Below are 13,067 nucleotides of genomic sequence, written 5' to 3'. Positions count from 1 at the left end.
GCTATAAACATGCAATAAACAAAATTCATCTACTCAATTATCATCTTGTCGACGTAGTTAAAAGTGCCACATACTCTTATGGAAATAGAATCAAATGAAAAATCAACATTTTATTCCAAAAAATGATACTTTTGACTTCAACTCATCTGCAAACTCAAATCTCTAATCTCAATTATGAGGGCTATGAACCTTAAACACACGTATGACAATTTATAAAGTGTATGTATAATAAGACTTTGTTTCGAGAATATATTCGTCATCCTTATAAAATCCCTGTTTTTTCTTTTCGTTTTTCTCTTCCAAAACTACAATCAACGTTTTTGTGTTACTAAGGGTAAACTATAATTGATCTAAATAATGCACACCTGAGATATACCAGCAAGTTTGTAGTTCGGCAACTGTTTTTAGGTTCTCAACGCTTGAATCTAAATTTTGATGTTGGAGTTTTGAAGTTCTACAAAGTTATTTTTTCATCTCAAAACAATTAATAAATGATAATTAGAATAATGGGGGTCCCTTTTCATGATTACATAATAATATTTCGTGTGACAATTGAACTAGAAAGATCGTGTTTGCAGGACATCAAATTGAGTAACGAATTGATCTAGTAAAGTAAAAATGAGAACGACATTAAGTAGCTGTATTATCATTTATGACAAAATTGGATCAAGTTAGTATAGATGTCATTGTGTATATCAAATCAACGTTTTTACGTTACTTAGGTATGTATTGGATTGAGATTTTGAAAAACTTTTTTTTATATATAAAAAAAAAAGTGTTGTAAATTTTAAAAGATTGTGTGGAAATGTTACTTATAAGATTTTTTTAAAAAAAGATTTTTGTAGGATTTTATAGTTTAAATTCTAATAGATTTATATCATATGAATTAAAAATATTAAAAATATTTTTATAAATTTATAAGATTTAAAAGAACTTCGTACCTTTTAAGAAAATATCGAAAATTGCAATAGTCAACGAAAAACAAGGGCAGATATGTCTTTTACGGTTTCTAAAAAATATATGGATGGTAAGAGCAGAAACGCTGGTGGGAAGAGTAATACCTCTTAACATTTAAAACAAATTAAGACGGGGCAACAGCCCAAAAACCCAAATCATAATCAATCTGGAGTTTTGTTCTGCACCCAGCGTTTCTCCAATACACCATTCATTTTTTCTTTAATTCCAACATTGCTTTTATGTATAACATATACGGATTGATAATCCGTAAGCTCCATACGGATTCACAGTCTGTATGACCAATCTGTCTCGAATATGTAATCTTTGCATTATTAACATGATGCTCTAACCAACTGAACTAATAGATCAATTATGTTAAAAAATAATTAATGTCGCTGTATATAACATTAAATTTTTTAATGTATATTTAATACACATAAAAATTTACATAATAAATTTTGTAACAATTAATTTTGATCTAATAGTATATTTTTTACATATATAAATTGTTAATCCATATGACCAATCCTTAAGCTCCATAAAGATGATCCTTATGGGCTATACGATTGTCAATCCAAGTTCATTAGCTCCACACGGATTGATTATATGGATTGTCAATCCATATGGATTATACGTAAGGGTATTTTTTATTTTTTCTTACTATTGGGTGTATGAGGAAATATGTTGGTTACAGGAAGAAAATCTTATCTAAGAAAAGAAATATAGGCAATATATTTTCAACAAGTTGTCCATAACATGAACTTGGATCTTGTTATTCAGATAATCGATGATTATGTTCTTCTTTCATACTTTTCTGTGCAAATAAGGCATCAAAAGAGCTTGACGTGTGCAAGGTTAGGTCAAAACAATCCAAATTCGGATATATATATATATATATATATATATAAAAGATGAATGAGAATAATACATACATTTCAATATTCAAGGTCAAAAGCAACAAGATATCTAACACATTCTCGGACATTTTCTGTTATTAATTAAATTTTATTAGAAACTATAAAATCATGAATATGAATTTACTAAATAAGGAATATAACCTACTCAATTTGTAATTCTTAATAAATTTCAGTCAATAATAAAAAGTTCACTTAAAAGTGTTGTATTTTAGAAGGTGAGAATAAGATTCCCGTTTTATGGGGCTAAAAAGTTGGAAATCCATTGAAAAGAAATAGAAGATGAGAGCGTTAAAGGTAGACGAGGGTGTGCATTACTGCAGCAGCAGTATTAACAAAAAGTGGAGGCGGAAAAATTTGACGGGAACAGATCGAAGCAAATGGACCAACCATTTGTTTTTCAAAAGAAAGATAATAAACGGCAACTTAATTTCGCGGGTGGCTTTGCCCTTTTTAGCCAATTCACTTGCCAATAAGGCATTAAGTTTCACTGAAGTAAGACAAGACAAGACCTACTTTTCACTAAACATAAATTGAAAACTGATTTAGACACGAATCATAACATCTCACAGTCAAATTGCTGGAAAATTTTGAAATTATCAAAAGTGCTTGATGGGGAGAGGGCGAGAGAGAAAGAGAACAATTTGTTGTTTACTAATGAGAGATGAAGGAACTAATCATTTGTCTTGCCATCGCAAAAGAATAGGAACTCCCATAATTCCATTAGAGAAGCAATTAATATGGGGTTAAATCTAAAATCCAAACAATGGTTGCCCCAAAGTTAAACAATTAAAATAAAAGTTGCAACTTTAGTTGCCAACTATTCATTCCTATAGAAGTTCCTAGCAGGAAATCTAATGCAGATTTTTTCGGGTAACTTCTATGGGGACATAAGGAATTGCTGTAATTTGAATTTCAACTTTCTGCTTGCAGAAGAACCCGCATAAAAAAGGGCAATACAGGCAGAACATAAACAATTCATTGTGCGTCTGAGTCTGTTGGGGTAGACTTTTCCGTTAATGCAGAAAGCTGTGTCTCCTGCTGTTTCTTCAGATACCTCTGGGCAGTTGCATTCACTATCTTGACAAAGAAGTTCATAAGCATGAGCCACACAACAGTGTTCCAGACTAAAGTGAAAGAAAAATCCCACTTTTCCCCCTGCAGATGATAACATGAGATAATTTCCAGAAAATGAAGCAGCATGAATTAGAAATATACCCAAGACATCAACAACATTTTGAGACTGTTACTAAATATTGAGGAATTTAACATTCAAATCAAAGTAGAAGCATTGCAGTCAAAAGGTACCTGCTTATTTGGGGAAACTGGATGGGAATCTTTTTTCAGATACTTATCTTTCATTGCACGGAGACTAGAAGTCACTCTAGGCAAGACAGATGCAAAACCAGGTATGTGGCTGAGAACCCAAATAAATTCATTCTCAATCCAATGAAGAAGTTGATTGTTGCAAACTGAGATGATGAATATCGTCTGCAAAATGAATAAACATACAAGATCAATCAAAATTTGTAGATATAGAATGTTAGCTGTGTCAGAATGGATTTTATTTTACTAAAGACTAAAGGCTTGTTCAGTTATTCTGGTCCTCCAAATTTACATGCACCATCAATTTGGTTCTCAAAAATATGGTCCTTCAATATCAATGTAACAACAAATTGATTCTTTTGGAGGACTAATTTGAGGTAAAAAAAATGGCATTGAAGGACAAAACTAAACATTGAAGTACCATTTTAATGTGTTTGTTTGGAGGATCAAAATGATGACACTTTTATCTTTGGAGAACTGAAATGTTTTGTATATGCTTGATTTAACTATTTAATCTACATTGCTCTTGTTTACCCCTTTATTATGTGCCAGGTCACAAAAAATATTGGTAATGGTAAAAAATCATTACAAAGTTCATCATGCAGGTTAACAGCAGTCACAAAATTAAAATAAAAAGAAATATTGCATTTGCATCATTTAAAATATTTATGGGGAAGACCAACTAGAGAGTTTGCACAACGATAGTATATATAAAATATAAAAAAAGATCAGGCTGCTCCCACAAACACAAACCATTCATTCCTTGCCTACACTCCACAAAATCTAGACTGTAAGGGGACAACAAGAGAAGTCCAAACTTATGCAAACCTGTATGTGAGTTTTAATGATTGCCTTTCCAATCAAGGTTGCAAGAAAAAATTTCCAAAATGGAATGCCAAATTGTCCACACATAATGCCAGCAAGGTCAAATAGAGGATTTGGAACCTGAAATATAATCTCAGTTAATAGCTGTTTACACGTTGATAAAGTATATATAATAAATTCTATCTTAGAGGAGGATGCACCTCAAATAAAGGAATTGCTAACCGCTAATATATTTTCTAAATCCCATATTTTATATTAAGAGCAGTGGCAGAACTAAAAAATGCACTACAGTACCCTCATGCATGATAATTGGAATAGTATTCATTTATATTCTATGGATTATGAAGATGCAAAACCCAATCAGCAGTTACAGGGATGAGACTGTTGTCTGCAGGACAACAATAGAGAAACCTAACAGTACTAATTGAGTAAAGATTTTGACTAATCAGCACAAGCTGTCCTGCCAAACTTACACTACAGAAAACTCTACTTTATATGCTAAATATTACAGCCACTTTCACCACTTCCCACCCAAAAGGAAGTAACTACCATGTTTTACAGAATTTACCATTATGGAAAGAATCTTTAAAACAGGGTCAAATTCATAGATAGGATTAAGGAGAATCATCAATTTACATTCATATTTGGGTGCACAAAATTTATTGCTGTGAAAAAAATCATTTCATGATCGAGTCAGGACTCAGGATTAACAAACCAACTCAGGAAGTTGTCAAATACAAAAGGCCACTAATATTATTAAAATCCTAGCAATACATCAAGAAATTTTCTTTGCAAAAGAAACTATAAACATTTTAGCAAATAATAATAGGCCATACTGGAAATGAAGCATTAAGTCCATACTAACCGAAGCAAGCACTAGAATAGTAAAGAAATTCAGATGTTGCGAGTGTGATAGAAACCAGCACTTGATTCGACTCAAGACTCGTTTATCTTCGCTATCCAGTTCTTCCATGGCATCTACTCTGCTCCCGGACAAGCGTGCTAAATGAAAATTTTGATTAGAATCATGCACAGACCAACTTCTAAATAAAATACTCCCTCCATTCCAAATTGATTGAGTTAACAAAAAAAATATTTAAACATCTATTCCAATTTTCCCCCTAATAAATATTGTCTTGAAATACTTGATAATACATTTATCGAAATTTAGAGTAAGGATACTTTAATAAAATTGGCCCCTAATAAAATACTATTGTCTTGGAGTACTTTTTATCTTAATCTGTACCAAATCAATCAAAATAGAATGGAGGGAGAAACTAATACCAAATTAATCAGCCAGATAAATCATAAAAGATGGACAATAGAAATTAACGGAAGACATTAAAAACCAGTGATCACAAAGCACCTGTATCAAAATGAGAGTATTTGACAACAAAAGATAATTACGTTAAGTGTGCATGTGGATTGGTTGTAAATTTTTTTTATCAACAATCAATTATTATAATTTTTGTTAAAAATATTTTCATGTTTCAACATACCAAATCCACAATTTGATCATTGTGCAGTTTGCAGGCAAAATTTTCTTTGCAGACATGTAGGATATCGAGATGCTGATATAGTAAGTCACAAGTCATGTCAATTCTGACTATAAGATTAGTTGTATGGCCTACATGACATAAATTAAAGGAGACAGGTATAAAATACGAGTACTCTCACATACTATAGCATTCAAACATCAGGATGTATTCATAATATTACTGCTCCAACCAAAAACACAGCCAAACCCTTTAATTGTTTCATCCATTAGTTATTCACATTTTACCTTGTTTCCTTTATCATTTGCTAATGGAGGTAAATACTAAATAGAATTATATCCCATGGTAAGCAATTTTCTCAATAGTATAGGATTAAAATCAACTTAACAGTGACTTTGTTAGAGTAAGGGAACGGCAGTGATAAAACTAGATGCATTGTACCTGCCCTGGAGATAAAGTAAGGAGGAAGCTCCCCTATAGCTGTTCCAATACCCCATAGAATAGCCTCCAGCTGAACTTGAGGCAAAATGCTGCTAAGCGGAACCTGTGAATCATATACTGACTGGAATAATGGTGGCCCAAACTCAGAACAGTTTTTATCAAGCCAAGAAGCACTTCTACTTAATTGTGTCGTATCATATGGAGCACTTTTCAAATCAACTCGGCCACATTGCACGGCTTTTAATGTAAACAGTGCTATGTGGGGACCCAAATATAGGACAAATGTGTGCAAACCAGATCCTGAACCAAATAAAAGGATAAAAGAACAATTTACCCATATTGATATGTAATAGGGAAAATGCAAACTCATTGACTACATGGCCCATGATCAAGAATGTGGCAAAAGGATCATAAGTCCTTACAATTACAAGTGTAAAATCTATATATTGCAAGCAATTGTTTTTCTTTATGTTCAAATACACAAGCTACCTAAAAGAGCAACTGTGGTCACCTAGTAAGTAGTAACCCTGCATTACACAATCAGGAATCATCATCTGACTATGGGGATAAGTTATTTTGCTTACCAAGACCAATTGAAGAAGCAACCCCAAGGGGAACCCACCACAGCCCAAAGCGAAAATATTCAAGAAGCTCCTCAAGATGCTGCAAAAAAGAACAGGCATTTGTGGACTCCAGGTAAGTATCTAAACAAAAATGAACAAAAGAACTACCAAAAAAATGAAGGTCTACTTAACATGTGTTGGGAAATTCGAGGGGAGGAAACACCCACGAACCACCACATAAGAGAACTTGACATCACACTTTAACCCAAAACCTTAAGGCTCAGGTTTATGGGTCTTTTCCTCACTTATATGGTGCTCAACTTTTCCACCTTTTGCCTGGTGTGGGACTTCACCTCACACTTGTAACCCAACAATCTCCCCTTCAAGTGTGAGTCTTTTTCACATGGTAGTCTCCCCCTTGAGCGGAAGTCATCCACGAGTATAGCTATTAGAGCCTACATGCTCTAGCTACTTGCACCACCGCTCTATCTGCGGGACACGCTGCCTGGACCCACCGCCAGGAAGACTTTTGATACAAGGGATCCCCAAGGCCAAGATCCATCACCGCCATCTTACTCGTCTGAGCTGGTCACCAATTCTTCTGATACCAGTTGTTGGGGAATTCGAGGGGAGTAAACACCGGATAGATTTACACCGGCTCAGACGAGTAAGATGGCGACGATGGATCTTGGCTTGGGGATCCCTTGTCTCGAAAGTCTTCCTGGCGATGCTCCAGGCAGCGTGTCCCGCAGATAGAGCGGCAGTGCAAGTACCGCAAGTAGCTAGAGCATGTGGGCTTTAATGGCTATACTCGTGGATGACTTCCGCTCGAGGGGAAGGCTACCATGTGAAAAAGACTCACACTTGAGAGGGAGATTGTTGGGTTACAAGTATGAGGTGAAGTCCCATATCAGGCAAAAAGTGAAAAAGTTGAACACTATATAAGTGAAAAAAAGACCCATAAACCCGAGCCTTAAGGTTTTGGGTTAAAGTGTGGTGTCAAATTCCCTTATGTGGTGGCTCGTGGGTGTTTCCTCCCCTCGAATTTCCTAACAACTTTAACATGTGTGTGTATTATGATTGAAATTATAAAAAAATATGATCCTTCATATAGTTTGTAGAGTCAAAAAGAAATTTGATTCTAACTAGCATAATGTTCACCCAATAGTATCAATCAATATGAACACTTGGGTTGGTTATGTTACAAGTTTTCTGCTTTTACCACATATTTCATAGAGCTTGGTTTTGTAGATATATGTTACCAAGGTAATATATTGCATATAAATTGCAAAAAAATAAAATAAATGGAGAGCTCTTTGATCCAGAACTATCATGCATATGTTACTGACTGAATACAAATACCTTCTCATGGAGGCAACCAAGGGTCATCAGCACTATGCCGAGAGTCCCAACCGCAACACTGAAAAGCATAACCCATCCACCTTTTGCCAATAGATATAATGATGTTTTCTTGATGTATTGAATAACAGCTAATGTGAAGAATTTCAATGTTTTGAAAGGTTGTGAGGTTAGTGTCAGATTTTCTAGCTCCCAATGGTGCTTCTCGCGGAGCTCTACAAAATGAAGACTTATTAATCAGCATATGGGATGTAATAAAAACTTAGAGCAAATATTTGTTTGGAGAAATTAAAACATGCGAGGTTTGCAAAATAGGTTCAATTGAATACCCCCGCACCCATTTTGCGCCAAAGAAAACAGTAAGTAGGTCAATTCAATTATTCAACTTGTCAATCCCCCTTTTCACAAAACAAACACTTTGTGAATCTTCTTTCACCCATAACAAATCCCCTCACAATCTCACATTACAAGTCATGATCACTTCCTTTCCCTATCAGCCTGTTTAAAAACTATCCCTTAATACCATCCAAATTAACGCGAAACCGAGACACTAAAATCCAAAAAAAGTGTATGCTTTCTAATCTTCCACCACACACGACACGATCACCAAAACTTTAGGAAAACACAAATAAATCGACAGATCCAAAAACCAAGGAAAGGGAATTGATAGCAAATCCGACGCGATAATATATGAGAAAACAGGCATTAAGAAGAAACAATTAAACGCAGAAAATGAAAAGACTTGCCGGAGATAGACAAGTGAGAGCAGCCGGAAGAAGAAGGTCGTATATTTCCAGAGCCCATTATTGCTCTCATTCACTAAGTGTTTTAGCTTTTGCAGCTACGGGGCAAGTGTTTCAAAGGAGAATAACATTGAAAATGAAAATCAATCGTGGATTGATCAGAGGTTTGCGTGAAGATCGGGTTGTTTCTAGCCCTAGTTTAGTTTGTTACGGGCCCAGATATTATCATCAGATCAAGGTGGTAATTACTATCACCCAGTTATGACCATATTTAAATCATGGCTCAACTTACTAAAAAATAACTAATTACTTTTTGAATTTGTGAACTATCAATCCATTAACCATATCTTTAAAATTGTAAGTCACCAAATCAATTCTTGAAATTATAAGTCATCAACAGATTTATTCCTTTAATTATTAGTTGATATCGTTTAACTTTGTTAAAAAAATGTTGAACATGTTTAAATGTATGAGTGACAACCTAATTAACTATGGACTCATATGTGATTGACACGGTCATAAAGATAAAAATAACTAAAATATTGATAAGTCATAAACATTTTTTTTCTTTCTCTACTCATTAGTTTTGCATTACTCTTCTAATCTACCAATTAAGAAAAATCTCATCATAGTAATCCTAAAATCAACAAGTTGTGTAAACATGCATAATCAAGGAAAGAACCCAACCTTTCCATCATGAGATGTTTGTACATAATCAAGGATTGAACTCAACCTTTCAAGTTGATTCTTTGATAGTAATTATATATATTTGTTTGGTGATAAACAATATTGGGAATGTTTATACATGTTTAATAAGAATCAAAGATTTTTCTTAATAGAACTTTTCGAAATATATAAGTATTTTTTTTCGAAAATATTCTTTTAGTGAAATAACTTCTTGAGATAAATTTGTATGCAACTTCATTATTTGAAATTTTAAATCTATTTTATCTATCATATGAGAATTTTTAATAAGGATAACATAATATTGTATTAGATGAGCTAGTAAGAATAATATGATGTTTTTATGACACTAAAAAATATTTTAAAAAAATTTATTTTTAAATAATAAATCAAATATACATTTTCTAAATTTAGATTCTCGTGAAGTTAAAAATTCTTTGTACCAAATGCCGCTCAAATTAATTCATTTGATTAAATTTTATATATTTGTGCATGCATCCGTGTACAAACAAAGAAAAGATGAAGTGAGATGAGTGTTTGTATGGCGGAAACAATGAAGGAATAAATCTAATTTATAGAATCATAAGTGAATTATCAACATAATTTGTTAATAGTAATCTATTTTTATACACTTTATACAAAATAATAATAATAATAATAAATAATCATATGTAAATTAAAAAAAATTGAAGGAATAAATTATCATAACTTTAGTAATATAAAATTATTACTTTAATTAAATATAAAAATGAACAACTTAAAAAATATAATAATATAAAAAATATATATTATGAAGTTTAATTAAACTTAATACCCGTGCAAGACATTAGAAATTATATTAGTTATAACAAAATGATAGAAAACTTAGGAACAACATCAAAAGTCAAAATTATAGAATTACATGTCATAAAAGTTATAAAATTATGAAATTATATAATTTAACGACATACTTTATTTTTAAATAGAATAATATTGGTTTAGGTTGATTTATATTTATTTAAATTCAAATTCGACATGCTCAAATTTGTTACAAATTTGTTATAGAACTAATATCATCAAATTTATAATTTATTGAACCCATGATTTTAAAGCCACCCAGTTTTATTTTTTTCCCATTTATGTTCGGATCGATCTGGACCCGTGTCCACATTATTAGAAATAATATAATTGACGTTAATTATTGTTATATGTAAATTTCAATTTTATTGTTATGTATTTGCTTAAGTTTATTTCAACTTTTCTTTTTGAGGGATTTTTTTTACAATAGTTTATTAGTTTTGCAGAATTTATTTGAACCTGCATCATGCATTTTTACGAATATTTACAAAACAAAAATGTATTTTGATTAAACTTATATTTTTTAACTATATCATCAGTGAGAGTCAAGAAAAAGACTCATTGTGGAAGACTTTTGGTAGTGGAATTGGAACATCCCATTCCCACCCATCCAACACATGATTACCTGACTCACTGACTTCATTCAATAACCACCACAAAGCTGATACTAATGTGATGATAGACTTTGAAACAATCAAATTTGTTTACATGCATGGATGTGATGATAAACTTAGGGACGGTTTGGTTGGAGTCAAATTAAGAAGAGGAAGAAAGAAAGACAGAGAAGATAGCAAAGATGTGCATGAAGTGGTAAGTTGGTTGGAAATAGATATATTTTTAAAAAATCATAGATTTAGAGGTTATGTATTTTATGGAAGCAGTACATTCTCTTTCTTCAAATAATAACGCATCCATGAAAATAATTAAAAAATAATAATTTTTCTTTTACTTAGCTGTAATTTAAATATTTTAATCTAATTTTTCATCTATTCTCTTTCACTCCCTCCTTTTTTTTCCTCACACCACGATATACCCTTTTTCAGTTAATCTAACCGCTACGGCATGCTTTTCTTTTTTTCCGGTTACGCATGCATGCTAAGGCATGACTAATTATATTTGAAACATTCATATTTTAGTCTTAAACAACCAAAGAACAATATCAACTCTTTTTTATTATATATAGAGATGTTTTTGGTTTCAAATTAAATAATTCTTTTTGGGAGAAGATGTGGAAAAATAGGAATCATTAATTAGTTGTTTAACATAAAATAAGCATGAATTTTCATTATTAATTTATAAAATAATTAATTTAAACGGTAATTTATGATTGGATAATAATATTAAATTATTTTACATTATTGATACATAGAAATAACTTAAAAAAAATAAACTATACATTTTCTGAAAACTAAAAGAAAGTTAAGTATTTACATCAAGGCAAATAAATTACTTGGCTAAAGACATGCTTAATTGATTGAGGGAGGAGCAAAATTGCTATTCCTATGGTACTGGCCTATATATCCTGTGCAAGTGAGGAGCAAAATCACAATGGTCATTTCCTTGTTTGCTTATGCTGCCATGCCAAAATGTGCAAAAGCTCCATAGTTCAGGAGCATATAGAGAGCGATTCATTCTCTAACTGTTATTAATTTGCTGAATTCAGTCAGGAGTCAATTTACAGTAACATCCTTGTTCAGGAACATTTCCAGTTTCGCTCGCTGCAGTCATGTTTTCAGCCGTGTCCTTTCCATGAATGTGGAGTTTACCTTCGTTAATAAGCTCGTTTTTCAGCTATAGTCTTTTTGGTCCACTGATCCAAACTTCAGAATGAAATGGAAGTACACTACTGAGAGAAAGCCCAATGCTTAGGTTAAACAGATGGATTGTGGATTACTGTTAGATTTGAACATGTTGTCTACATTGAATTTGAACAACAGATAACTGTTAACCTCTTCTATTTTTATATTTACTGTACTATATCAAATTTTAAATTTTATTCAATTTTTTTAGTTTAGTTTAATTTTTACTCAATTTTAATTTTTAGTTTAGTTTGGATACATTTTAATGAATTTTTTATACTATCTAATTATGTATTTCCACATCGTTGAACTAATTTATTTTGTAAAGTACTACCGTAAATAAATATTTTTAATTAATAATATGATAACTAAATACTCAATCAATGAAATACCAATTTTTTTATATTAAAGACCGTCCTTCAAATCTAAAAACCTCTATACAAGTTCACTCCAGCGGAATCAGCCAATAACAATAAATCAGGCAAAAAAAAAAAAACTTGAAGATGTACACTAACTAATGGTATTCTTTTAGTATTAATTGTCAAATATTTTACTCCATCTGTCTGTTTCAAGTCTCATTCTCAATATAAAAAAAACAAAAAACTAAACACTCTTAAACAATGATGCATCTTTATATAATTCACGGCTATCAAATATAGTCAACAATGCCATTAGTAGCTAATTAGTTTTGGTGTTAAAATAAAGGTTTTGGACTTCTGGTTACATTTTTTGAAGTAGATAATTTTGTGAATAAAATGTTTTTGCTATTGTTACCTTGCTTCCAGGATCAGAATCAGAAAAAGAATACTCTAGAAAAGAACAATTAGAGATACCATACCATGCGTTCCTTGGACTAAGCCACGTTACCCACAGGACCCTGTCTGGACACTTCTAGCATGTAGTAAAAGATATACATATCCAACAAATTGTTAAATTTTAAATAATGTGTTATTTGTTTTTTAAAAACTATTTTCAGTTTTCAGCTAAAAAGGAAAAAAAAAACTGGCTTTGGATATTTTCCTGGTAATTATTTTATTTAATTAATTTAAATAAATGTAATATAATTACTGTAAAAAAAATTAAAATAAATGTGATATAGATATAAAAAAAAAATGCAGAGAAA

General features: G+C 31.8%; 1 protein-coding gene across 1 annotated transcript; it reads right to left on the bottom strand.

Annotated features, from left to right (window-relative positions):
- Window positions 1-2,501: 2,501 nt before the first annotated feature.
- On the bottom strand, window positions 2,502-8,885 carry LOC114367819 (vacuole membrane protein KMS1-like). The gene is made up of 8 exons (XM_028325026.1): window positions 8,628-8,885; window positions 7,885-8,096; window positions 6,544-6,622; window positions 5,960-6,259; window positions 4,888-5,024; window positions 4,026-4,142; window positions 3,180-3,362; window positions 2,502-3,029 (listed from the first exon to the last, which is right to left on the bottom strand). The coding sequence occupies exons 1-8, from the start codon at window positions 8,695-8,697 to the stop codon at window positions 2,850-2,852; spliced, it is 1,278 nt and encodes a 425-aa protein (XP_028180827.1). The 5' UTR covers window positions 8,698-8,885; the 3' UTR covers window positions 2,502-2,849.
- Window positions 8,886-13,067: the final 4,182 nt, after the last annotated feature.

Source organism: Glycine soja, chromosome 1 (genome assembly GCF_004193775.1).
Source record: "Glycine soja cultivar W05 chromosome 1, ASM419377v2, whole genome shotgun sequence".
In the NCBI taxonomy this organism is placed as follows: Eukaryota; Viridiplantae; Streptophyta; class Magnoliopsida; order Fabales; family Fabaceae; genus Glycine; species Glycine soja.
This window is presented reverse-complemented; position numbering and strand designations above follow the sequence as displayed.

Coding starts and splice junctions, on each gene's coding strand:
- LOC114367819 (XM_028325026.1), bottom strand. CDS start 8,697: ATGAGAGCAATAATGGGCTCTGGAAATATACGACCTTCTTCTTCCGGC. Junction 6,623..7,884: donor TTGGTTGCCTCCATGAGAAG/GTATTTGTATTC, acceptor TCTTTTTTGCAG/CATCTTGAGGAGCTTCTTGA. Junction 6,260..6,543: donor TGCTTCTTCAATTGGTCTTG/GTAAGCAAAATA, acceptor TATTTGGTTCAG/GATCTGGTTTGCACACATTT.